We start from the raw sequence: 24,255 nt of genomic DNA on the forward strand, positions 1-24,255 counted from the left end.
AAGAATGCATGTTATTGGGGCACCTGGGTGGCTCAGTGGGTTAAGCGTCCGAGTTTTGGTTTTGGCTCAGGTCAGGATCTCACACTTTTGTGAGTTTGAGCCCTGTGTTGGGCTCTGTGCTGACAGTGCTGCAGACCCTGCTTGGGATTCTCTCTCTACCCTTCTCCTACTCGTGCAGTCTATGCCTTTTCAAAATAATAAACTTTAAAAAATTAAATAAAATAAAAATAAAAGATTGCACATCATTGAGGACATTGTTTTTGTTACAAGTGACAAGACTCCAATAAAGTGAGTATATACAAAAGGGAAAATTACTGGTTCAGGTAATGGGGATGTTGTCCAGTATTCACGCTTACTTGCACCTGCTCTTGTCTCTGAGTCACCTGCTTGACAGCTTGATCTTTCAACCTTTCTTTCTATGTGAGACTGGAAATCTAGCCAGCTCTATATTCACTTCATTTCACATAAACAGGAAGAGGAGAAAAGATCCCCAGCCCCCATTCCCTGACTGATTCCATGCTGTTGGGAAAATTCCCAGGGGAAGACGCTGATTGACCTGATTTGGGTCACACCTATTGACTAGCTGCTGCAACAGGGCCATATTGTGGGAAGGTGGGTGGGGAAGTAGAGTTTGACAACCTTTTATAGAACTATATAATTGAAAAAAGGGATGAGAGTTTCTGATTTTGGATATGCAGTTATCAGAAAAAGATACCAAGATAATGAGAAGGGAAAAAAATGAAAACAATGTGTACTCTTGGAAGCATGAATGGAGGGAAATGAGAGTTTAGAAGAGTGAGGGGAGACAGGGGGAGAGAATATTTCTTATAGGAGCAATTCAGTAAAATCTGAGTCTTAAAATAATAAATGGGCATGAACTTTTGAGGACTGAGAAGAACATTTGAGAAGGAGGGCCAGTACCTGCTGGACAGTAGAAGAGTTCAGTGTATATATGGAAGTAGAGACAGAAGCCAGGCTGCGGAAGATGGAAGACTGCAAAAGCATGCTTGTGCCAGCTTGTGGGAGAACTTTGACAGGACTTTGAAATTAATATTTTAGTCCGTGTGAAGCAGAACAGTAACATTCAAACCATCCTAAAAGAAATCAATCTTGTAGACTTTTGTGGGTTGAATTAGCTGACAAAGTAAAGGAAGACCTAACAAGAAGTTCTTCCAGTAGTCCAGGTGAAAAATCTGGAGGATCTGACTGTATTGAGAATAATACCAAAACTTAAGCAGAACTTTTTATTGGGCGTTACTGGATATTAAATCCGGTTCACAGTATGTCTCGATGTAACCATGATATATTAATGATGGTTGCCATCCCCCTCTTATTTCCCCACTCTTGAAAGCAACATTATGATGATACACAAATCAAGTGGTATATGTATCTGTTTGGTACTTTAGCTCCTATTAATGATGTGAAAAAAAATAACCACCATGTACTCAGCACACAAATAAGTAATTTGGTGTTTTCTCAGGAAAGAAAACTTTCAAAAGGAGGAAAATCTACTGCCAAATAACTCAACACCTCCTGCAGAACCACAAGATGTGGAAGAAAGTCATTGAAGAGGAACAGCGGTTGGCGGGCATAGAGAGTCAATCCCTGGACCAGTCACCCCAACAGCATTCCTCAGAACAGATCCAGGCCATCAGGGAAGAAGAGGAAGAGAAAGGGAAGCCAAGAGGAGAGGAGATCCCAACCCTGAAGCAAAACCAGTGACGATGGATATAATGAGCTGTGTTTCCCAACAGAGTGACTTGTCACAGACTCTTTTCAAGCCAGCACAACACTTAGACACAACACTGTAGAAATACAAGAAGATGGGCAAACAGCTATTGCATTTGGGAATTCTTCGCATTTTATGTGTTTATTTTTACAGTGAGGTACATTGTTAAAAACTCTTGCTCGGAGAAGCTTTCACATTTGCAACACCAGCTTCCAAGGATTTTTTTTAAGGAAGAAGTATATATGTGTGTGTGTATATAAGCTCGCACGTAGATACATGTAAAACATATTCACACACATACACGCACATGCACACTGAAAGCCAGGGTTACTGGCTCCACACTTTAGTAACATTCATATTAAGATATATAGTGGTCACTGTGATATAGTAAGTTATAAAGGAAAAAAAAAGGAGAACAATTCACAGAGGAAATGGGGCGGCTTAGCAGGGAAACAGTGCAGTGAATGTAAGTTACCAACTAAGGAGCTTTTGCTCTTAGTACTGACGGATGAAAGTTCCAGAGCATTATTTGAATTCTTCTACATCCTGCCGATATCATGTGTGTGTGTGTGTGTGTGTGTGTGTGTGTGTGTGTGTGTGTGTGTGTGACAGAGAGGAGAGAGAGCATGCTTGTGTGTATGTATGTGCTTATGTCAACAGAGATTTTTATGGTTTTAGTCATTCATAGAATAGCTGCAGCAGATGACTCAGCACATCTGAACAAACGGAAGGCAGTTCACTCTGGAGTGTCTGAGAGGCAGCCATTCCAAATGCCTTCCTCCATTTAGCTTCAGTCCAGGGCCCTCTGAAGAGGGAGGGTATTCACAGGCTGGTGAGAGGGCCACGGGATTGGTACTATGCTAATGCACCACTTGGAGGCGCTCTATCACCGGCCTTAAACCTGGGAGACTGAGGCATTTTCCAATCTGCTTGCCTAATGAATGTATAGGAGCTGTTTGTCTGTGAGTATGTCTGTCACTCATGTAAGATCAAATCAACTATTTTTAAGGGGATGGCATTCTTTATACATAAACACCTAAGAAGGGGCTGAAGTCCGATCTTTTAATTAGGTTAGAATTCTGAAAAGTTGCCAGAGGAGACTTGGGGGAATTGCTCTTCACGGTGACCTTCCATGTCTTAAATATGCTGCAAAATGTGTGATAGAAAAGAAGAAAAAAAGGCAAACAGAAACCCACTATGGGACATATAGCGAGAGATGAAGGGGGAAAATTGCAACCTAGGGTTTGGTGTTTGTTGACGTAGTGAAAGCCTGATTCTGGGCAACTGTTGAAGATTGGCTTTGGGTGGTGAAGGTCCCACTGACAACAACCTTGTTGTGGTGTTCCACGTGCCGTGGGGTAAGGTAGCTTCTGTCTGCAATCTGGCCCATTGTCATGTTTCTTTTGGCAGGGAAAATTATAGAGGGAATTTTGGGTACTGGGCCTATTATTGAAAGTCTTTTTTTTTTATTTGTTCATCTACACTTGTTTATGCTGTGAGCCAAACCTTATTTAAAAAGTTGATACTCACTTTCAATATTTTATTTCATATTATTATATTTGTCATGAATAGTTATCTTGATGTAAATATAAAGATTTTTTTTTGTTTCTGTAGATAGTAAACTTTTTTTAAAAAAAGGAAAAGGGAAACATTTTTATAAAGTTATATTTTAATCACCATTTTTATACATTGTATCTATCTCCAAGCCCAGTAAGAGAGTGATGAATCATTTGCACGGAGGTCTAAGGACAGCCACATATCTACCTATTCTAATTTAAATGATAATCAGATAGTTATTTTATGCCAATTAAAGGAAGATGCCACAAAGAATGTTTTTTCCTAGGAACTTTGAACTTTTAGGTCACTTTGGGGTTCATGTCTCCCAAAGAGAAAGACTTGCATAACCAATACCGAATTTTTATAATTGGTATCCATTTCTTGCCAATGTTTTTTGGTTATAATTCCTCCTTCAGTACTATGTACGGAAGAACTTGTTCATCAATGAAACGATCTTAGCTTCTAAGTTAACCTTGATGGTGATTTCTAATTTTTCTTTCCTCTGAAGTCATAGCAAAGAGTGTTTACATTAAAAATGCTTTTGTTTCTCATAAATGAATATTCTTCCTTTTCAAAGCAGTGATTTTACATTAACCTATGGCATTTTTCAAATAAGGCAAACATAATATAATCGAAAGTAAACACAATTTCAGGGCAGATTTCCAATTAAGTAGGAAAATATGAAAAAGGATCAAATAGATGCAGACTCTGCTTCAAAAATGAGAATAATTTCATATTTTTGTGTTAACACTAGGTCTTCACTATTCAGGATTTATTGAGTTGTTTTCCATTTTCTTAGTAATGCTTTTGTGTCTCATGTTTGCAAAAATTACTGAGTCCAATGCATTTCCCCAGTGACATTAACTGTTTTCCTTCCCTTGCAAATAAGAGAAGAGGGGGAGAAAATGTGCTCGTTTATCTCTTGTACCTAATTACTTAAGAAAACAAATCTTTCCCCATTCTCCAAATGTCGTATGACAAGTGTCTAAAACACAGGTGAAAGTGAGCACAAATATAGGTTGTGGAGCAAGTAGTGTGACAGCAAAACAGTCATGAGTCTATAACTGTGTATTGGCAGGTGCTGCGTCAAGCTGGCCAGTCTGGCTGCCAGAGTAGAGGTCTTAGCAAATGACCCAGTTGTGTTTATTCTGTTTTAAAGTACCTGAAATAATGGTGGCCTAAGCACTTAGAACCTCTTCATTCCCAAATTGTGTTAATCATTCCAGGCAGATTGATCACCTTTTTTTCTTCAAAAATCAGTTGCCAGGATATTACAGCTAAAAGTCCATTGAAATAAAAAAATAGAGATCAAGGATGACCCTTTCATACACATTCAGTACATCCCAAAGGATGACCAGGGGCATAGAAAGATCTTTTCTGCTGGCTATGTTCTCCCCCTCCTCGGTGACAGCAGTATTACTGTGTTCACTTCCAACTCCAGAGCTTATTCCCTGTGGTGCCAGTGTGTTTGTTGCAATTTGCTACATTTTTATATGAGCCTATTTATAGGTGCCATTTAGGTAAACTCAGGTCTTTCAAATGAAGGAATCTGTAAGCCCATTTAGGAAAAAGGATCATTGTACAGACAGCCATAAACCCAATAGGAGGAAAACTCGGAGCTGGTGACCTTAATGCTAGGGGTTGCTCTCTGTTAAGGAAAAGACCAGGTATTACTATGAGTGTCATCACTGTCATTTCCAGCGTGCTATTATAATGTCCTTTCCAGGTATCCAACTAAGCCAACCTTTAGGATATCGTTCCCTTGGTGAGAACACCACTTTAGCTTTTTTCTAAACTATAAAATTTTATTTGTCATTTCTATAAGATTTGGTTTTCTCTCAGTAGATGAAGATAGTAGCACTGTACAGGGATAGATCTATACTAGTCTTCATCTGGCAAGTGAAGGAATGTCCTCATGTTTAAGAAAATACTCATTTTCTAAAAACAGAATACCCAATTCTATATGTTCCGTTTTGATCGACTTCCAGAACAAACCCCTAATTATTGCAATCCCAGTAAAACTAAAGAAAAGGGATTGTACGATGTGCAGACTGTTCGTATTACTTGTATGTATTGTGATTTCCTCATGTCCCCTGCCTCTCTTGATTTGCGATTTCCCAACGTCCCCTGTCACGTGCCCAGAGAACTTTCTTTGAAGGTAAAAGCTGTGCAAGAGGCATGAGACTCAGGCCTATTCTTTGTTTAAATGGTGGAAAAATATAAATTATTTTCTAAGTAATAAAGATATGCAAATTATCATTGTAAATAAAGTCTAAAGTTTGAAATGACTGCTTTATATAAGTGATATTTGTGTGATGAACAATTCCTGACCAATGAGAAGTGACTGATCAAAAAATCATTTCTAGCCTACTTTGGGAGGTATTTTTGGTGCTTCGCTGTCAGTATGGGGATCTCCATTGTCCTCACCTTTTGAAATATTTCTAAAATAATAATGAAAACCACAGTAAGGATCTTACTGTCCTTTCTTCCATCCTAACCCTAAGTCCCACTTAATGCCTTTCCTGGTTTACATGCCACTTTGGAAATAAACTGTCTTTTCAAACTGGCAGAAGCCTCCAGTAAAACCAACTTTTGTAAGCTTTCATAGCCTGGGGTAAATCAAGATTCTCCTTATTCTAGGGATTCTCAGCTCCTGTGTGTGGAAAGAAAAATATCAGTAAAATTTCAAATGCTCATAGGTTACCTCCAGACCATTGATATCTAAAATATCTGTATACTTCGAAACCAAACTGAGTTTCTTTCATTCACCTTCGCTCCTAACAAGCAGCAAAATACTTTATGATCGTTGTTCTAGGTCATTCATTTCTCTTGTGATTTTTCCATGAAAGGAAACTGAATTTGCTGATACTGTTCGTCTGTTTTTCTAATCTGTTCAACAAAATTCCACCATAAGATTAGGAGACCAATTAGCCGTTTTAAGCGAGGAGCATTCCAAAATTAAATTACTCTTAGAACCTCTAATCAGGGCAAAATATGCAAGTTTTAGGTCCACCTGTATTCATATCAGTTTGTTCCTCTAGTAAATACTCAAATTCTTATTGCATATTTGATTGATTGCATATTCAGTGCATATAAGCACTGAATTAATTAAACTATAAACAATGCATTCAGCAACTTAAATTGAGGTTTGCATGGTATTTATAATGTTTAGCACTAATAATCCATGATCAGAGAAGAACAGATTTTTCAGTCTATATTACATACCACGGCAATTTGCGTATCACCTCACACATTTCATTTATTACCATGCTGCAACTTTACCTTACCTAATGGTGCTTTTACCTTACCTGAGTGATCTTTACATTCATACTATCACATCATTCAAACAGGTTAACAATGGTGACAAAAGATAATTAGGCATTGTCCTGCTAAATATGTTTAAAGACCCAAAACTAAACCTTAAAGCTTTATTATTTGGTGGAACTCCATGTTAACATCTGCAGATTCAAAAATACTGATCCACCGTAAATTATTTTAGTACAGTAAGACTATAAATTATATGGAATTGTATAGAGATGGAAAACAAAATTAGCTTTTGCTCTGTGCTTCAGGTTGCAAAATGAGCCCAAATTTCCTATCTAAAGGTAGCGGGTTCTTCTCCATATTCTACTCCTAAGGTTGGTTACTTGAAAGGCATTGGTATTCATGGATTTCTGCTTCCCTCAACAGAAGAGAAGTCAACCCTTCTTTTGATAGATAGTGAACATGTACCTGTTCAGAAAAGTTTCCTCATTGCTTCACATCAAGAAGAGGTTCTTTAAGCATGCAAATAATCCATTAAAAAAATGCTTCAGAGAGTAATATTGTCATCGTATGTAAGTACTATCAAAAATATTTAAATTTGATATAGTTTTTGAAACAAAGCTGTTTAAAATTTTTTTTGTTATTCAATTACAACGAAACTCACAAAATGACCTTCCATGGTAGAGAGACGCTAAATATATTGATAGAATTACAACTACTATTGTGTCATAAAAAACTGGAAAGAATATTTAATTATTTTTCTAATATTTCTCATGCCTCAGGGAGGAAATTGTTTTATGGCAGGTTCAAGAAATACATGAAATAGATAAAAATAAACTTAGTACCAATAATTTAATTAGATGAAATGCACAAATTATAGCCTGAGTTTTTCAGACTTGTCCAGAAAAAAAAGGAATGTATTATCCAGCAATTTTTCATGGATTAGATTGTTTTAAAGTAAATGGTCTGTTAATGTAGATTATATTTTAGTAAATTATAACACTGTTAAAAAGCCAAATACGTTATCTTCATTACTAAAAATAATTAAATCTTATTAATCTTGACTTTCACAGATGAAGCACTGACCAGGCAATAAACTACACCCACTACTTCATCTACCAAGACTGATCAAATGGTAGGTCGGAATTTGAAATTCATTAACAGAAACATAAATTTTTAAAAATCATGTTAAAGCTTTACTGCTTTAACTAAAATTTCAGTGTCAGTAAAAGTACCTATTTCAAATGAAACAAATTTTAGCAGGGAATTCTTCCTTTCCTCTTTAAAAAAAAAGAAAGTCAAACTCATAGAAGAAAAGTGTGACTTCTCTTCAGTCACACTAACTCAAAATAGTCAAGGAAAAGTGATCAGAAATTCTCCGCCATAATAAGGAATAAGAATACCCTTCACCTAAGTTACAACTCTCCACACCCAGTTTCATTGTGCAGTCCATGGTACCAGAAAGCAGAAAAAAAAAAAAAAAAAGGTTATGGATCAGGAGTGAACACAACATAAAATGTGAAGGATCATGCCAGCACACCCCTCCATCTTTGTGATAAACCAATTTAGTTATCAGTTACTCTTGAGTAAAGACGCTTAATGGATCCATATTTCAGCCCTGACTTCCGTTATACAGTCAGCACGTACACATGTTTTGGAATGTGAATTAGCCCTTAGAACTTAGAAACTGCTGCTTGAGTACCTTTTGATGGGAAGGACTTTTTTTTCTTTTAATTCTAGTAATTTTACTCCCTATATAATAGCAAAATATTTAGATGATTTAATGTAAAATTAAAAGTAGTTGTTTAAAGATGTTTTGTGTATATAACTTGTTGGTTAGAATTTTCCGTCAACTTTCTTTTGAAAATTAACTGGTTATTTTTATGGCTTAAAAACTCCTATCACATATTATGTTTTAGCTAGTTATAAGCATAAACCAGTACTATAGTGTTGCTATCTTTAAATAATAATCCTAATTACCTATATATTACCTGTTAGTGGGGTTTATTGGCTTGACATTTAGTGTATATTTATTCATTAGTTTTTTTTATATAATCACTATTTTTTAATATTCTGTCAAATATCTGCATGGGATTTTTACCATACTGTGTTTGCTTAACTGGTGGTTTGCTTTTGTTTTTGTTTTCCATTTGAGTGTCAATTCATTTCTTGATATATTCTCACAGAAGTATGCATACCATTTTTTGCTCCAACAAGGACAGTTTGTCAGTTGATGAGCACTGGAAATAAATATCACTGAACCCACCCACCCCTTGATATTTCTTCCTAAAGATTTTGGTCATGCAAATCAGAAAATGAAAAATCGGTGCTTTTAAAAATATTCAAAACTTTCAGTGCAAAACAATGAGTAAGAATTCTTCCTGGCTTTCTATCATAATATTTGTATATGCAACTGAAAGAACTTTAATTTGAATGTAGAATATTTTTGGTTTGGGCTGATTTGGTTAATTTGATTTGGTTTTTGGTATTGAAATGGATTTCTGATTCCCGATGGAACAGTTGTTCTGATCAGTCATTATTTCTTCCTTTTCCTAAGAAGAAAAAAACAAACAAACAAAAAAACTGCCATTAGAAAGTTTATATTAGTAAGTCCCAAATATTTGACTTTGTAGGGTATTTGCAAACCAGAGAGTATTACATTAACTTAATTTAGTATTCCTGAAAAGCAATATTTTCAAATAAGTAGCAACCAAAGTAACAGTATAGGGAATATCTTTTGCACATGACAATTTTTAACAAGGTAGTTCTTACCACTCTCAACTGAACGTGTTTATTAACAACTCTCCAAATTTATCAACTTTTAGAAACCCAAGAGTGAAGCATTGGACTTAAGGGATCATTTTGCAATTGAAGTAAATCTTGTCCTTACACCTGTATCTCACACTTAATACATGTAGCAATACTTCGTATCTTCCTATCAAAATTATTTGTTAAGTGATTTAGTTAATGGCTGATAAATATTTTGTAAAACATAAAATTGTACAGAAAAAATATTAATTTGTATTTATTTTTATTATTTTTTAGCATAGACACTATATTGATGCTCCTTTTTTGCCAGAATTACTGGAAGTGCCTCTTGATTTATATATATATATATATATACACATATATATAAATATTACAGTAAACATATACTCAAAATTATTAGAATTGTGTCACAGATGATCAATGTGGATGTTACAATGTGAAAATAATGTATAATATAAATATAATTCTGTGGTATTATGTTTGATGTAGTTATTTGTACAATTCAAGCCCTCCGTCCAGTTTTGAAGGCATCCTTCCCTCTCATATCCAAATGCAGTGGTTTGTGCCCAGCTATACATGCTATAGTGAGACATCTGCTGGACTCCTACAATTCCTAAGGACGCCTGGGGGCTTTTTCCCCCATGGTCACATTTCCTTGCCTATTGCTGATGAATTCTTAGTTTCATCTCTCTGTGACTAAGCTGTGTTCTTTGTCTAATCAAATAGTTAACACCATAATCAACATACCTAGATTTCTGGCATTCAGCTGCAGAGTTCTATAAAATAGCTCTGCCATTGATCCTATAAATACTACAATTTGTCCTATACGGATTGTCTGTTGATGCCTAATACATGGGATATTTGGTTGTACAGACTCAGAATAATTTTTGTTCTGCATCTTTGAAAGCTTTTAAGAAAACTGAACGATTCAAAACATTCAGAGTGTTTTAACTAGCTCAAACATACAGTCTTCAGACAAAAAAAAAAAGCAAATGTGATTTTTATCCACAGTTTCCAAGGAATTAATTCTTTAAGCTACACATACAGATTTCCCTCATTCCCTGTTAGGCAAAATCCCTGCTCCTAAACTTGGTATATTTGTAGCTTTCTTCACTTTGGCCCCAAACTATCCCTCACCAAAGGAACTAACCATCTATCATTTGTATTTCTGTGTCGTAGGCAAGTTATTATCAGTGGAGTATTTACACACACTGTACACATATATTTTCTTTCTTTTGTATACACACACATACTTCCAATCACAGACAGCACAAAAGGGCAGAAGATTGACAGTATCTTCTTGAGTTGTAAACTTTATCCCTCTCCCAAGGCTTTCCTTTTACAGTGATGTCCTCAGTGGAAAGGAAGCAATAGCTGGAAATTCCAGTCCCAACCTTCATCTCCTTCCTGCAACTAGGTGCTATCAAAACTGTTCGTAGGTAAGTAAATGTTCATTTACATGGTTGGGTAAGAGAAGTGATGATAGGTATCTTCTAATGGCTCCTGAGATTCAGCCCAGGGCAAAGGGATGACCATAGCCACTGCCTTGGAGATCAGTTTAGTGTGTCCTGGGTCAGCTCTACAGATCACCCCTATGCCTGCTGAGCCATGTGAGGTGGAGCTCGGAATATGGGTACACCCCAACCAATGAAAAGAAAAATGAAATAAAATCAGTTCTTAAATAATTAGAAACTCTTCTGCTTATTAGGATTGATTTAAGCTTATTTAATCCTGAAGCTACTTCAGGTCCTGATCATTCTTTCTGACATCATTGCTGGCTTTATAAAGGAGCCCAAGGTCCACTTCTGGTGAAATTTGTCAGATTTGAAGAATTATCAGGCTGCCCATGCTGGCTGAGATCTTTTGGGCTATTGGGGCCAGTTAGAGCTGGATGGGCATAGGGAGAACATATTGGTTCATACTTTGTGCTTACTCTACTGTCAATTTGACTGCCTTTTCCCTGTAAGATGCCAAAGGTGAATTCAGAGAAGTCCTGGTCTTCAGAGAGTGCAAAGTAGTTAACGATTATGTAATCATTTTCTATTTGTGCTATAATCAATTGCCACAAACTTGGTGACTTCAAACCAACAATCAATTACCACAACAATGGTGACTTATTGGGTCAGAGCTTGGCCAGTCAGAAGTCTAGAGGGACTTGGCAGGACTCTCTTTCTGGTCTCTCACAAGACTGAAATCAAGTATTTGCCAAAGTGTTTGCCAGCCTGGGCTCCTCTCTGAAGTCTCTAGAATCCACTTCTAAACTCATTTAGGTGGTTGGCAGAATGTAGTTCCTTGTGGTATAGGACTGAGGTCCCCCATTCCTTGCCAGCTGATGTCTGAGAGCCTTTCTCAGGGTCTTCAGGCAACTTCTTTCCTGTAGGCATTGCTTCTCTCACCATTCGTCATCTTCAAACTGGTGATGTCACCTGATTCCTTCTTACACTTTGAGACTTTCTGACTTCTGCTGCATCCTTCTGTCTCCAGCTAGGAAAGTTCTCTCCTTTTAAGGGCTCATGTTATGATATTGGGCCCAGATAATCCAAGAGGATCTCCCTACTTTAAGATTTTTAATTACATTTGAAAAATCTCTTGCCATGTAACTTAGCATATTTATAATTTTCTGGGGATGATGGGGTGGACTTCTTTGGGGGCTCTAATTATGTCTTCTACAAATCATGAATAGGATGAGGAACACAGTGAAAATAAAGAAGGCATATTAGCCACATGGTTGTTCCACATGATGGAAGCTCATGCCCACAGTGAAACTGCGGGGAAGGTACAGAGATTTCCCATATACCCCTGCCCACTGTACACTCAGCCTTCCCCATTACCAATCTCACTATCAGAGTGGCACAGTTGTTACCATTAATGAACTTACCATTTATGGACCATTTATGAACACATCCTAAATCACCCAAAGTCCATTATTTACCTTGGGATTCGCTCTTGGTGTTGTACATTATAAGGGCTTAGACAAATGTATAATTACATGTATCTGTCCTTATGGTATCATACAGAGTATTTTCACTGCCTTAAAAATCCTCTGTGTTCTGCCTGTTCATCACCGCCCCCCGCCCCCTGCCAGCCCTAACCTCTGCCCATCACTGGTCTTTCACTATCTTCATACTTTTATCTTTTCCAGAATGTCGTATAGTTGGAATCATACAGTATGTAGCCTTTTCAGGTTGGTTTCTCTCACTTAGAAATAAGCATTTAAAGTTCCTCCATGTCTTTTCATGGCTGGATAGCTCATTTCTTTTTAGTACTGAATTCTATTCCACTGTCTGGATGGACCACAGTTTATTTATTTACTTACCTGCTGAAGGACAAAATGATTACTTGCAAGTTTTAGCCTTTATGAATAAAGCTGTTAAAAACATCTGTGTTGCAGGTTTTTGAGTGGATGTAAGTTTTCAACTCTTTGAGTAAATACCAAGAAGTGTGGTTGCTGGATCTTATGGGAAGAATATGTTTAGTTTTATAAGATTCCACAAAACTGTTTTCCAAAGTGCGTGTACCATTTTATATTCCCACCAGCAATGAGTGAGAGTCCCTGTTGCTTTAAGTCCTTACCAGCATTTGGTGTTGTCAGTGTTCTGGAATCTGGCCATTCTAATAGGTGTGTATTGGTGTCCTACTGTCACTTTAACTTGCATTTCCCTGATGACTAATGATGTGGAACATCTTTTCATATACTAATTTACCATCTTTATATCCTCTTTGATGAGATGTCTTTTAAGGTCTATGGTCCATTTATTAATTGGACCCATTTCCTTTCTTTCTTGCACTTTTGGTTGGGAAAAAAAAATAGCTGTTTGTCTTAATGAGAGTCTCCATTTTGGGTGTTGCTGATTGCACCTTTATAGTTTCATTTAGCATGTTCTTCTCTTCCTTGCATTTCTTCTTCTTTTTTTCCCCGCACACTTATTGATTTTTGAGAGAGCGCAAGCAGGGGAGGGGTAGAGAGAGTGCGGGACAGAAGATCTGAAGTGGGCTCTGTGCTGACAGCAGAAAGCCGGATGCACAGCCCAAACTCATGAACCATGAGATCATGACTTGAGCCAAAGTCGGAGGCTTAACCAACTGAGCCACCCAGGCACTCACTCCTCTCTTCCCTGCATTTCTTAAGAACTGATATTTAGATCTAAACTGAGGTTTGGTAAGATTTTTTTTGAACTAGGGAAGAGTGCTATTTCAGAGGTGATATTTCAAGTTTCTAGCGTCCATTGAGATATTTAAAATAGCTCCTTCTTTTTTGTATTGTTACTGATCGTTGGTGACCATTACCTAGATGCATTAATTCATTAGAGGTTTGAAAATTATGGTATTCTAATTCTTTCATCCTTTTTTTGTTCATTATTTGGAATACTTCTATACAGAAAAAAAAATGTCTTCACATTTTAATGATTCTAATGACTAGGAAAGACAGGATAAATGTAATTTTTCTCCTAAGTACCAGTTTTAAATGTATTGAAGTGGTTCCTTAGAAGCATCCAGAGTTTAACATGTTCTTTTTTTGGAGTGCTATGAATTCATGAATTTAAACATTCTATATATTTCAACCATTACAGTTACTTTTCTTAACGATGAAAATTTCCTACAGTTGGTTAGTGGGAGCTTGTTCAAATTCACCCATGAGTTACTGGGGCACAATCTAGTCTTCAAGGCCTCCCTGCTTTTTTGTATGACAAATATTCTGGGCTCATCTTATATTCTCAGACCTGGTAGTAATCACATATTGAGAAGCCATAATTCCTTTTATATAGCATTTATAGACCCGATTCAGTGCTGGTTGCACTTATTGCTACTGGTTGATCATTGGTTTTGGGCCTTTTCAGTGCAGAGCTAAGATATATGTCACTCAGACTGAAAACTCCTGCTTCAAATATAGGACTATCAAGTTTTTCTTAACCTGGTTCATCTTAAATTATAAATGACATTTTAAGCCATGAGCCTGGATGAGGTGATTTGGGATTATATGTAGATAGGGCAAAGAAGATATTCTAAGGACTGAACTGTGGAGTGCTGTGGCAATGAATACTAACAGGAAATGACCACTTAGCCAGGAGGAAAACAAAGAGAGTGTGGGGTTATAAAAACCGGGTGAAGAGAATGGATTAAAGAGAAGGACACAATCAATGGTACGCAATTCTGCTAATAGCTCAATGAAGATGAAGCCCAGAAACTGCTGAATTTATTAATGTGAAGGCCTTTGATGTTATTTATGAAAGTAGTTGTGGTAGAGTTGTGGAGGCAAAAAAAAAAAGAGCTGGTGGGTCAAGAATTGGAGAAGAGGAATTTTAGATAAGGAGTACAGATGAAAGCTTGGTCTTAGAAACATGGACCATGCAACCATAGGAATAGAAGAGGAAACAAATCAGATGAATACAAATGCAGATGGAGAGTAAATGTGGTGGGGGAAGAGTACAATATTTCTCTCCTGATTTCATCAGTGAGTTCCCTAAGCAAGGTCATCAGCTGATAATGAAAGTTGGGAAAGAAATGTTGAGGTTTGAGAGAAGTCATTTGGAAGAAAGGGAAAGAGATTAAGTTATTAAAAGTTATGCTTAACAATGCCTCTAAGACCCAGTGAGGTCAGTGGTCATAAATTTAAGATAAGCCCTTATGTCATGTTAATGAGTTTTTATTCAACTATTTAAAACAGTGTGGGTGTAAATACAGAGTAGAGAGAAATTTGAATTTAACCCAACTGTGGTTTGTCAAGGAAGAACAAATTGACCAATGGACAAAGGAAGTGATGCGCTGTGCAAGTGAGTGATTAAAACAGTTATGTAAAACAACTCAGGTAAGGAGGGAAATGACAATATGAATGATATGGGTTAAGTTGTGTCCTCCCCCCTAAAAACATATGTTGAAATCCTAATGCCCTGTATCAGTGAATGTGACCTTATTTGGAAATAGGGTCTTTGCAGATGTGATCAAGTTAAGATGAGGTCACTGGAATGGGTCCTCATTCACTGTGACTGTCCTTTTCAGAATAGGAGAAGACAGAGACACATAAGAGACAATGGTCATGAGACAATAGAGGCAGAGATTAAAGTAATGAATCTACGATTCCAACAATTGTCAGCAAACATTGACGGTAGAAGAGAAGGAAGAATCCCTTCTTTAGGTTTCAGAGGGAGCATGGCTCTGCTGACACCTTAGTTTTGGACTTTTAGCTTCCAAAACTGAGATAATAAAGTTCTGCAGTTTTAAGCTCCCCAGTTTGTGGGGGCTTTGTTAATGCAGCCCTAGAAAACTCATTCATTTATGGTTAATTTCACACCACAGCAGCAGAGGTGAGTGGTTATGGTAAAGTTTATATGGCCTGCAAAACCTAAAACACTTACTATTTGACCCTTTGCAGGAAAAGTTTGCTGATCTAAAATACGGAAGTAGGATATAGTCCAATGAAAGACTACATATGAGAAGTGCTGAATATTGTATAAAGTAAGTAGTATGTACCTTCAAAACTGTAACTTTAACTGTGAACTGAAGAGGTCAGGAAAGGAATCATGTTAGAGAGTGAACTTGAGTAAGCTGAGGATAGACCAAATTACACTCTCAGGAAAATTCCATTTGTTGGTGAGGAAACGTAGGCTCTTTGCACTTTGGGATAGTAAACACTTCTTCCCTTTGAATGCACTAATGGCCACACTGTTAAACACATTGAAAATACAAGACCTATTGCAATGCTTGCTCACTAGCAAAAGCTAGTTTGATTGCTAAAATAAAATATTTGGTCTTTCAGACTCTGAATGTACCATTGCCTCATTGTACGATTTATCACTTTATTTGTGTCCTTTTTTTTTTCATTTGTAGTGAAATGTGCTTATAACCTTTGATTTTTGGTTAATGATCCTTACCATTGTGTGAACTGAAATTGTATATGTAATGATGATACTTTCCAGTCATTTATAACATTTTGTTATTTGGAATATACTTCTGAATTGCTCATATAATTTAATCTTTAAGAGAGCCCCATGAATCTATTTTATTTTGAATAAAAATTCTGCTTCACAGAGGAAGAAGCTGAAATTCAGTAAAGTTTAGTGACCAGGTCAGAGTCACAGCCATTTAAGAATATGATGGATCTTGGATGATACCGGTAGCAAATTCATTTATTACCATAACCAAATGCAAGCTGACATGGCTCAGAATCCTCCTAAAATGGTACTCTTGGAAAAAGAATTTATTGTAATTTTAGAATTTTTCAGTGCAAGGAGTTCTCTCTCCTTAGAATTTAGATAGCATAAACAAGTGGATGCCGAAAAATCCAATGTTGTTTTGTTTTTTTCTTTTTCTATTGGATCCTTATAAATTGTGGATGTGAGCAACTGATCCTGTGTCTGAGAATTAACTCTTTCTAGAAAGAACTCTGCAGAGCCTTGATCCTGACCTGGTATGTGTTCCCTAAGATTCTAGAATCCCAGTGGGAAAAGAAACCACACAGAGATTTAGCCTATGAGCCTTTTTTTTTTTTTTTAAACAGAAGTATCCCAATGATGTCTCAAGGAGCAGCTGGCTTAAAAACTTCTTGGAAGGAGAAGGAGGGATCTTTGTTACAGACTTCCGCCCCTCCTCCTGCTTCTGTTCCCTTCCCCTCTGCCCCCTGCCGAGTTTTGTTTCTGGGAATCAGCAAGTAAGATCACAAGTGGTCTTTTCTCTTTTCACTCTCTCCCATACAGAAAGCTTTATCACGTGTGGCCTTAAACTTGCAGCAAATTGCAAAGAAATGGCTCAAAAGCTTCAGCTCTCTCTGTGCCCTGGGAGCTGAGATGCACGTCAGTGGCTTTGCCAGCGTGGCCTGTTCTCTGCAGACTGCCAGAAAAAAGAGGCCAGGAGGAAAGAGGAAAGAGTCGAAATTGCCCAGGGGTGAGACCATGCCCTTCATCTTTTCTTTCCCCTAATTTGCTCTGTCTGTGTCCATCCAGGCTCTCCCCACCTGGCAGAACTGCTCAGAGCTGCTGTAGAATTCACCCCAGTTTCCTCTTTCAGTCTGTGGAGTGGGGTCCAGCCTCTTGCTGAGCAAGTTGAGAGGAATTGGCTGTCTTTGATCTCCACCTCCAGGTAAGATTTAGTTCTCTGCTTTTGTATTTTGTGACTATCACACCAGATTCTCATAGGAGAGCAGCTAATAAACCCTTCAGTTCTGCACTACAAGTATCTTATCCATACACACCATTAAAATTGGGCCCTTGTCAGGTTGATAGAAATAGGAAAGGACACAGGTTAAAGTCAGATCAACTCAGATCTGGGTTCAAATTTTGACTCTGATGCTTATTGGTTGGGTAGTTCTTGACAAGTCACTTAACAGCTCTGAGTTGTATAATTTTCTATAAAATGGAATTCTAATGCTAACCTTGCTGAGTTGTTTTAAGGATCAGCCAAAAGTATATAATTCACCTGGCACATAAATAGTACTTGTTAAATCTGAATCTGACACAAACAATTACTTGTATTAGGGGGCTTAGCTTTCTTAACAACTCACAGTTCGTATTAGCAAGTACCATGACATTATTTGGTGTCCAGAAGACAAGCTAGTCCAGAGGGTTTCCTCATGAGACTAAAAGAAGAGGGTGTTGGGGGTTGCTCTCTGACTTTCTCTCTGGCAGTCTTTGGAGTTTGACTATGGATGGAATCTATGTCACAGGATTAGGGCACAGAGCTTCAGGGCTTCTGTGTGATCCAATTACACCCTTTCAGGCTATCTATGCTCTTTCAAGACCAGAAGATTCATTTTCAAACTCATATGAACAGAGAATTCTGTCGTTTTTTTTTTTTAAGTGAAAAAAATGAAAAGCAATTGGCTTCTTTTTCTTTGGCCTCCAGAGTAAGATCTACTCCAACCCAGGATGTTGGATGAAAACTTTGCCTGGAGGTATCTGTTCAAGTGGTGGAAGAACAATTAAGGATTTGCCAAATGCAAATCCTTCTAAATAGTTGTGTGCCTTTGCTCTACTGCTGCAACTGCAAATGAATAGAGAGAGGGAGAAAATCTGGAGGATCTTTCCATTCATGTCCTTGAGCTTTCCTTCTTCTTCTCACACAGGAATGAAGAGCTCAATACTCATAAACATGGTGTCCTTGAAACAGACTATTTTTGAGGTGATATGCAAATTAGCCATCAAGATGAAATGACATTTTCAGTGAAAATATCCAGTGCCAGTGTTCTAAGCTGAATCCTATTTTGCCCTAACACAACATCAACTAAGATGACTATAGTTTTCTTATTTTTGTCATTACTTCTAGATTAGAAGTGATTTTTGTGTCAACACTCCCAAATATAAGAAGACAGTGTGTTTTGGTGTCTCAAGGTTTTAATATTGTTTGCAACATGATTGTTTTTCTCTTTAGCATTAGCATTCTAGATGTAACCTTTGAATCTTTTAAAGATAGATTTATTATAAGTGATAGTATATTTAATTATTAAAGAATTAGTTCTGGTCCATTGGCTTTATTATGACTGGCCAGAAATAATATATTGAAGCTCTGAAACAGTAGGCCAATTTGAATTAAATTTAAATTTTTTCTGGTATATATTTCTTGCTTGGTGATATTTTTACATCTTTAATGTTTAAAATATTTTTGTATGTTCATTATAGAAACATTAGGAAATATGAAACACAAAACATTTTTAAAACATTGCCTACAGTGTCACCAACCAGAAATAATGTGTTAACTTTTTCTTTATATCTAGACTTTCTGAAACTTCGTTTCTATGCATATACACATGTGAAAATGTATGCTTCTGTTGTAAAACAGCGTATTATGTATATTGTTTTGTACCATGAAGTTTTAAAATCAGCTCTATAATAAAAATATTCTATATAGCTGTATTTACTTCTTTACACTAATTTCTAAAGGCTTCAAAAGATTTTCTTGCATAAATAGACCATAATTTGTTAGACATTTAGGTCATTTAGATGTTTTGACTTTTTTGTTATTATTATTATTATTATTATTATTATTATTATTATTATTATTGGCAGTGTGTCTCCAGCAATTTAATGAAGGTACAGGTACTCAGTAGTCTTTTAGCAGAGAAACCTATGTAACATTGCATAACCCAATGTTTCTCAGACTCCCTTTTCATTGTTCTGACAAAACATTGTTCTGGAAAACTAGTTTCAGTGACTCAGTGGACTAAAGAAGTTGTTCTTCTTATGACTCAGTGGACATAAGAAGTTGGCCTTGGGTATCAGAACACGGTAAAGAAGAATCTCTATGTCCTTAGTTTCTTAGAAGTTGTGTTTTTTTTTTAATCAGAAATGGATGTTAAACTTTATCACCTGGTGTTTGGCATCTACTGAAACTTTATTGTTTTTTTTTTATTTTGTTTTTTTTCAGCTTTCTTGAGATGTGACTGACAAAAATTGTCTAAATTTATGATGTACAATGTGATATTTTGATATTCATTATAACATGTAACATTATAAATGTATACATTCATTAATGTAGTGATTTGGTAAATAAAATTCCTAATATTGTTACATTTGTAAACTAGATCCTAATTACAGAATATAAATTAATTTGGATTTACTAGTATTTTATTTAAAATTTTAGCATCTCTAAGTTTCACCTGAAGTGTTTTTTTTCCCTTGTGCTATCTAAATGAGATTTTGCTCAATATAACTCTGACGTTTTTAAATGAATAGAGATTTTTATCATCTGTTTTAATTACCTAATATTTTCTCTTTGAAGGGTATCCCTTACTAAACTACTCCTTAGTATTCTTGTGTAAGGGATCTGTCCTTAGTATTTTTGCTTAGAGGTTAGTTTCAGGGTATTTTTGTTAATGGTTCCCTTGGCTATTTTTCTTTTCTCGGCTGTATCAGTACAGGTAATTAATATTTGCCAGAAAGTTACCTATTTGGTCAAGACTTTGAAGTTATTTCTATATATTGTGCATAATTTCTATGTTTTATACTTATAAACATCTATGTTTAGAGCTCACTGATATTGTATTCTTGGGTCTTTGTCTTTTCTTTTTTTAATCTTTATTTATTTTTGAGAGAGAGAGCATGAGCAGGGGAGGGGCAGAGAGACAGGGAGACACAGAATCTGAAGCAGGCTCCAGGCTCTGAGCTGTCAACACAGAGCCCAACATGGGGCTCGAATTCAAGAACTGCCATATCATGACCTGAGCTGAAGTGGGATGCTTAGCTTAACCACTGAGCCACCCAGGCACCCCAATGGGTCTTTGTCTTTTGATCTTGCTTAGTATTATCTGCTCTTTGTTTAGTTCTTTGGTTTTTAACTTTTTTCCTGTTTCACTCAATTTTCCTTGCCCATTTCTTAAAAGTTAAATTTATGTATCAAATAATCTAAAAATCAAATAATCTAAAAATCTAATACTAAAAAAAAAGAAAGAAACAGGCCCTTGCTTTACCCTTCTCCACTCATTTCTCACTCCCTAGAGAAATCCCCTCCAGTTTTAATTGTTCAGGTCTTACTTTTGATATTTAATTCCATATTTCAAAATAAATTCTTGATTTTTCAGTTTTGAGAAATTATCTATGAATTCAAACTGTGAAGGATGAGGTTTAGGAAACACAGAATAAGTATTACATAAAGTCAAGGTAATATATTCATAGGTAGAATAAGCCTAAATTTCTAAATACGTTAAATTTTACTCCTAATGTTATTCCTTTAATTAGTTTTATGAAAATATGCAAGATTTCTATTAACATACAAATGCATCATTAGGGTGATCCAGAAGTTATTTTGTTTTTTCAATCTCTTCACTTAATTTATTTTTTCAGGCAGGTATTGAGCCATGCAGAATCCTAAAAAAGTAAATACGGATATGAATAGGAGAAAATAGGTTCAGAGCATGTGAAACTGTCCAGGGCTTGGTAAGGACAGGAGGATGGAAAATTAAACATAGGAAGGGAGGCCATCTTTTTTTAAGGCACTAAAGTAACTTTTGCCTGAATTAAATGTAAGCCTGAGGCACAAATCATGCTCCTTCCTTGTGTGTCAAACTAAAATGATACATAAATTGGTCCTCTTCTCTTTATTGCCATATTTTAAACCTTACTTTGGATGCTGCAGACATATAGGAATAACAGTGTGCTACAGGGACCTATAAGGGGCATCAATCTTTTCTACCCATTCTGTTCAGATAGATTAAAAGGCTTTAATGACTTAATTTTAATGAATCAATATTCAAATGGTTGAATGCCTCTTCCTTTCCTGCTTGCTTCTAGTTTAAGCTGGCAAGACCACAAAGTTTGCAAAATTCTGCCTCGTTATTTATTCCAAAGACAACATTTAAATTTATTCTTTGCCATAATGAGGCTTAAGCTGGAGGGATTGAGAAAGAATGTTGGCTACAGAGTCCTGATAGCTGGATTAGTTAATCAAATATACTGGTCAATTTTAATTGAAAAATTTTGCCAACTTCTGCGGTAAAATAAGGTAGCTTATATCAAACTATGTCTCCAGAATTGTGATCTGTGAAATAAAAACATTATTTAATAAACAGTGGATTTGAATTTTGTTTTGTTTTTTTACTGTCAGAAGCAACCTTGACAGGATCAGAGTCAAGGAATATTTTCATAATGGACACTTCATCCAAAGAAAATATCCAGTTATTCTGCAAAAGTTCAATGCAACCTGTCGGGCGACCTTCCTTAACAACAGAATATTCTTCCTCAAAGGAGAAACAACAGTGCTGTGGTGAACTGAAGGTAACAAGCAGTTCAACAGTAAACAACAAATAACCCTATGTAGTGAACTAAAGAGTAACAAAGAATTAGGCGGGGAGGGGGGGTGTTGGGGGGAATTATTTGGTGGAGTCCATGTTTTTGACTCTCCATCCAGATGTTTGCTGCACAATTTTATAATTCATGTTTCTATGCAATTACATATTTTCCATATGAGTTAGAAGCAAGAATTTTTTTTTTCCTTTTTAAAAAGCGATCTTAGATGTAACTTATTGAAACCACACTTTATCAGGCAGTGAAAGCAGTAGTCTCTCTCTACCATGTAGGTTGTTACTGCATATTACTTTCGGGCCCCATTTCAATGCCCCTCCTAAACTGAAATGGGAGAGAAGAAACTAACGTTTATTCAGTTTCTACCATGTACCAGATATTATGCTAAGTATAGTGATAGCATTTAATCTATGAAATGTCCATCTATTCCCATTTTGTAAATGAAAATTTTGAACTTTCCTTGCTGCACAGTAAAGGGTAGCATTGCTTTTTATTTTTTTTTATTTTTATTTTTAAAAAAAATTTTTAACGTTTTATTTATTTTTGAGACAGGGAGAGACAGAGCATGAACAGGGGAGGGTCAGAGAGAGGGAGACACAGAATCTGAAACAGGCTCCAGGCTCTGAGCTGTCAGCACAGAGCCCGACGTGGGGCTTGAACTCACGGACCCAGAGATCATGACCTGAGCTGAGGTCAGCCGCTTAACCGACTGAGCCACCCAGGCGCCCCTAGCGTCGCTTTTTAAATGATGCTCAGTGTGACTCCCAAGTTCCTGTTCTTTCTTTGTACCAAACATTCGCTTAGCAAATATATGTGTGTGTTTTCATACAAATGCTCATCTATTCTATGGATATTCCATCACAGACTCAGGTCTGGCAAAATACATAAGCCAGCTATTAAAAAAACATTCATTTGAGAATGAATTTAACTTGAATATGAACTCAAGCACAAGGATAGTAGTTGTACTTTTTTTGGTCTGCTATGTTCCTGCTATGACTGTGAAACAGTCTGAGTACTAGACTTGATAAGATGTTAAGTGTTTGATTATATCCTTGTTTTGTTTTCTTACCTCTGTATGGTTCCTTCCACTCTTTGCTTCACCATACAGTGGATCTTTTTTTCAAAGCCAAGACTCCTTCAAGTATCCTTGAGGGGAGGGGGTGGAAAGAAGGGAAAAAGCAGAATTCAATATACATTCTGAATGAAATATATTTCAGAATTTGTATTTTTAGGAATCTGCATGAGCTTGAGGCTGAAGAAAGCCTGTACCCATCCTTGAGAGAAATCTTCAGTGATAACAAGCTTGTTAGATTGTTCTTGGTTTGCATTCTTGTTTGTCTGCTTGTTTAGGAAGTTTCCACATGTATATCAAGCTAGAGTCAGACTAAGTGTGACTTGTCATATTTTCCAGGTATTTTTGGGTGCCTTGTCTTTTGTTTACTTTGCCAAAGCATTGGCAGAAGGCTATCTGAAGAGCACCATCACTCAGATAGAGAGAAGGTTTGATATCCCCTCTTCACTGGTGGGAGTTATTGATGGTAGTTTTGAAATCGGTAGGTATTGCAGATACATGGCTTTACTTTTAAGTACAAGGTCTTCTAGGCGTTACTAAATGACATCCTCACTGCATTCTGTTGTTGCTAGGATCAGACTCTCTCTGCAAATTCATGTTTAGACAGAATTTACTAGGACCTGTTACAGTGGAGGCCAGGTGTTCACTATTATATGACACACAATCCAGAGTTTCCAATCAGAGTGAGAGACTTTCCTAGAGGTGAGGGTGAGATGCTATTGGGATTTTGAGTTAAAGATATTCAGGAACTGTCTTTACAGAAGAGTTCTATATCCTGAAAGCCCTGTGATTCAAAATTTGGAAGAATTCACATGGGTTGTACAAATCTTTATTGTAATGATTTAAGAAGTGAAACCATAAAAGAAGTTTTCTGCCCAGTGACCTAGAAAAAAATCCTATTAACGAGAACAGTAGAGCAAAGCAGGCAAGAAAACGTCTACTCTCATGTGTCTTTGGGTAGCATTTGACTATAGACTTCCTCTTGGCACTTGAAAAGACCAAATGATTTTAGTCACTGTGTTGGAAGTACTTTAAAGAGTATAATTCCACCTAGAGCTTCCTGAATTGATAAGGTACAAGGCTATAATTCTTTGTTAAAATAAACAAAGAATTGGGGTCCTTACTACCTTGGGACTCAG

At 36.5% G+C, this 24,255-nt stretch overlaps 2 protein-coding genes across 16 annotated transcripts in view; both read left to right on the top strand.

Annotated features, from left to right (window-relative positions):
- PDE3A (phosphodiesterase 3A) overlaps window positions 1-5,571 on the top strand; it is a 526,332-nt gene extending 520,761 nt beyond the window's left edge. For all 4 annotated transcript variants that reach the window (XM_053225916.1, XM_015074658.3, XM_027035682.2 and 1 more), the window contains one exon: window positions 1,481-5,571. In XM_053225916.1, coding sequence (XP_053081891.1) covers window positions 1,481-1,722 — 242 coding nt within the window. In that variant the 3' untranslated portion in view covers window positions 1,723-5,571. The remainder of the gene's footprint in view (window positions 1-1,480) is intronic.
- Window positions 5,572-14,981: 9,410 nt separating this feature from the next.
- Window positions 14,982-24,255, top strand: part of SLCO1C1 (solute carrier organic anion transporter family member 1C1) — an 84,497-nt gene continuing 75,223 nt past the window's right edge. For 7 of the 12 annotated variants that reach the window (XR_008300156.1, XM_053225919.1, XM_053225925.1 and 4 more), the window contains exons 1-4: window positions 14,982-16,724; window positions 17,257-17,392; window positions 21,848-22,017; window positions 23,456-23,597. Coding sequence is in view for 11 of the 12 variants with exons in the window: in XM_053225919.1 (XP_053081894.1) it covers window positions 21,889-22,017; window positions 23,456-23,597 (271 nt within the window). In the remaining variant the exon portion in view is untranslated. Of the gene's footprint in view, window positions 16,725-16,814; window positions 16,965-16,986; window positions 17,198-17,256; window positions 17,393-21,847; window positions 22,018-23,455; window positions 23,598-24,255 lie in introns of those variants that run through there. The other 5 variants (XM_053225922.1, XM_053225920.1, XM_053225921.1 and 2 more) reach the window with 5 other exon arrangements.

This window comes from Acinonyx jubatus, chromosome B4 (genome assembly GCF_027475565.1).
Source record: "Acinonyx jubatus isolate Ajub_Pintada_27869175 chromosome B4, VMU_Ajub_asm_v1.0, whole genome shotgun sequence".
Taxonomy (NCBI): domain Eukaryota; kingdom Metazoa; phylum Chordata; class Mammalia; order Carnivora; family Felidae; genus Acinonyx; species Acinonyx jubatus.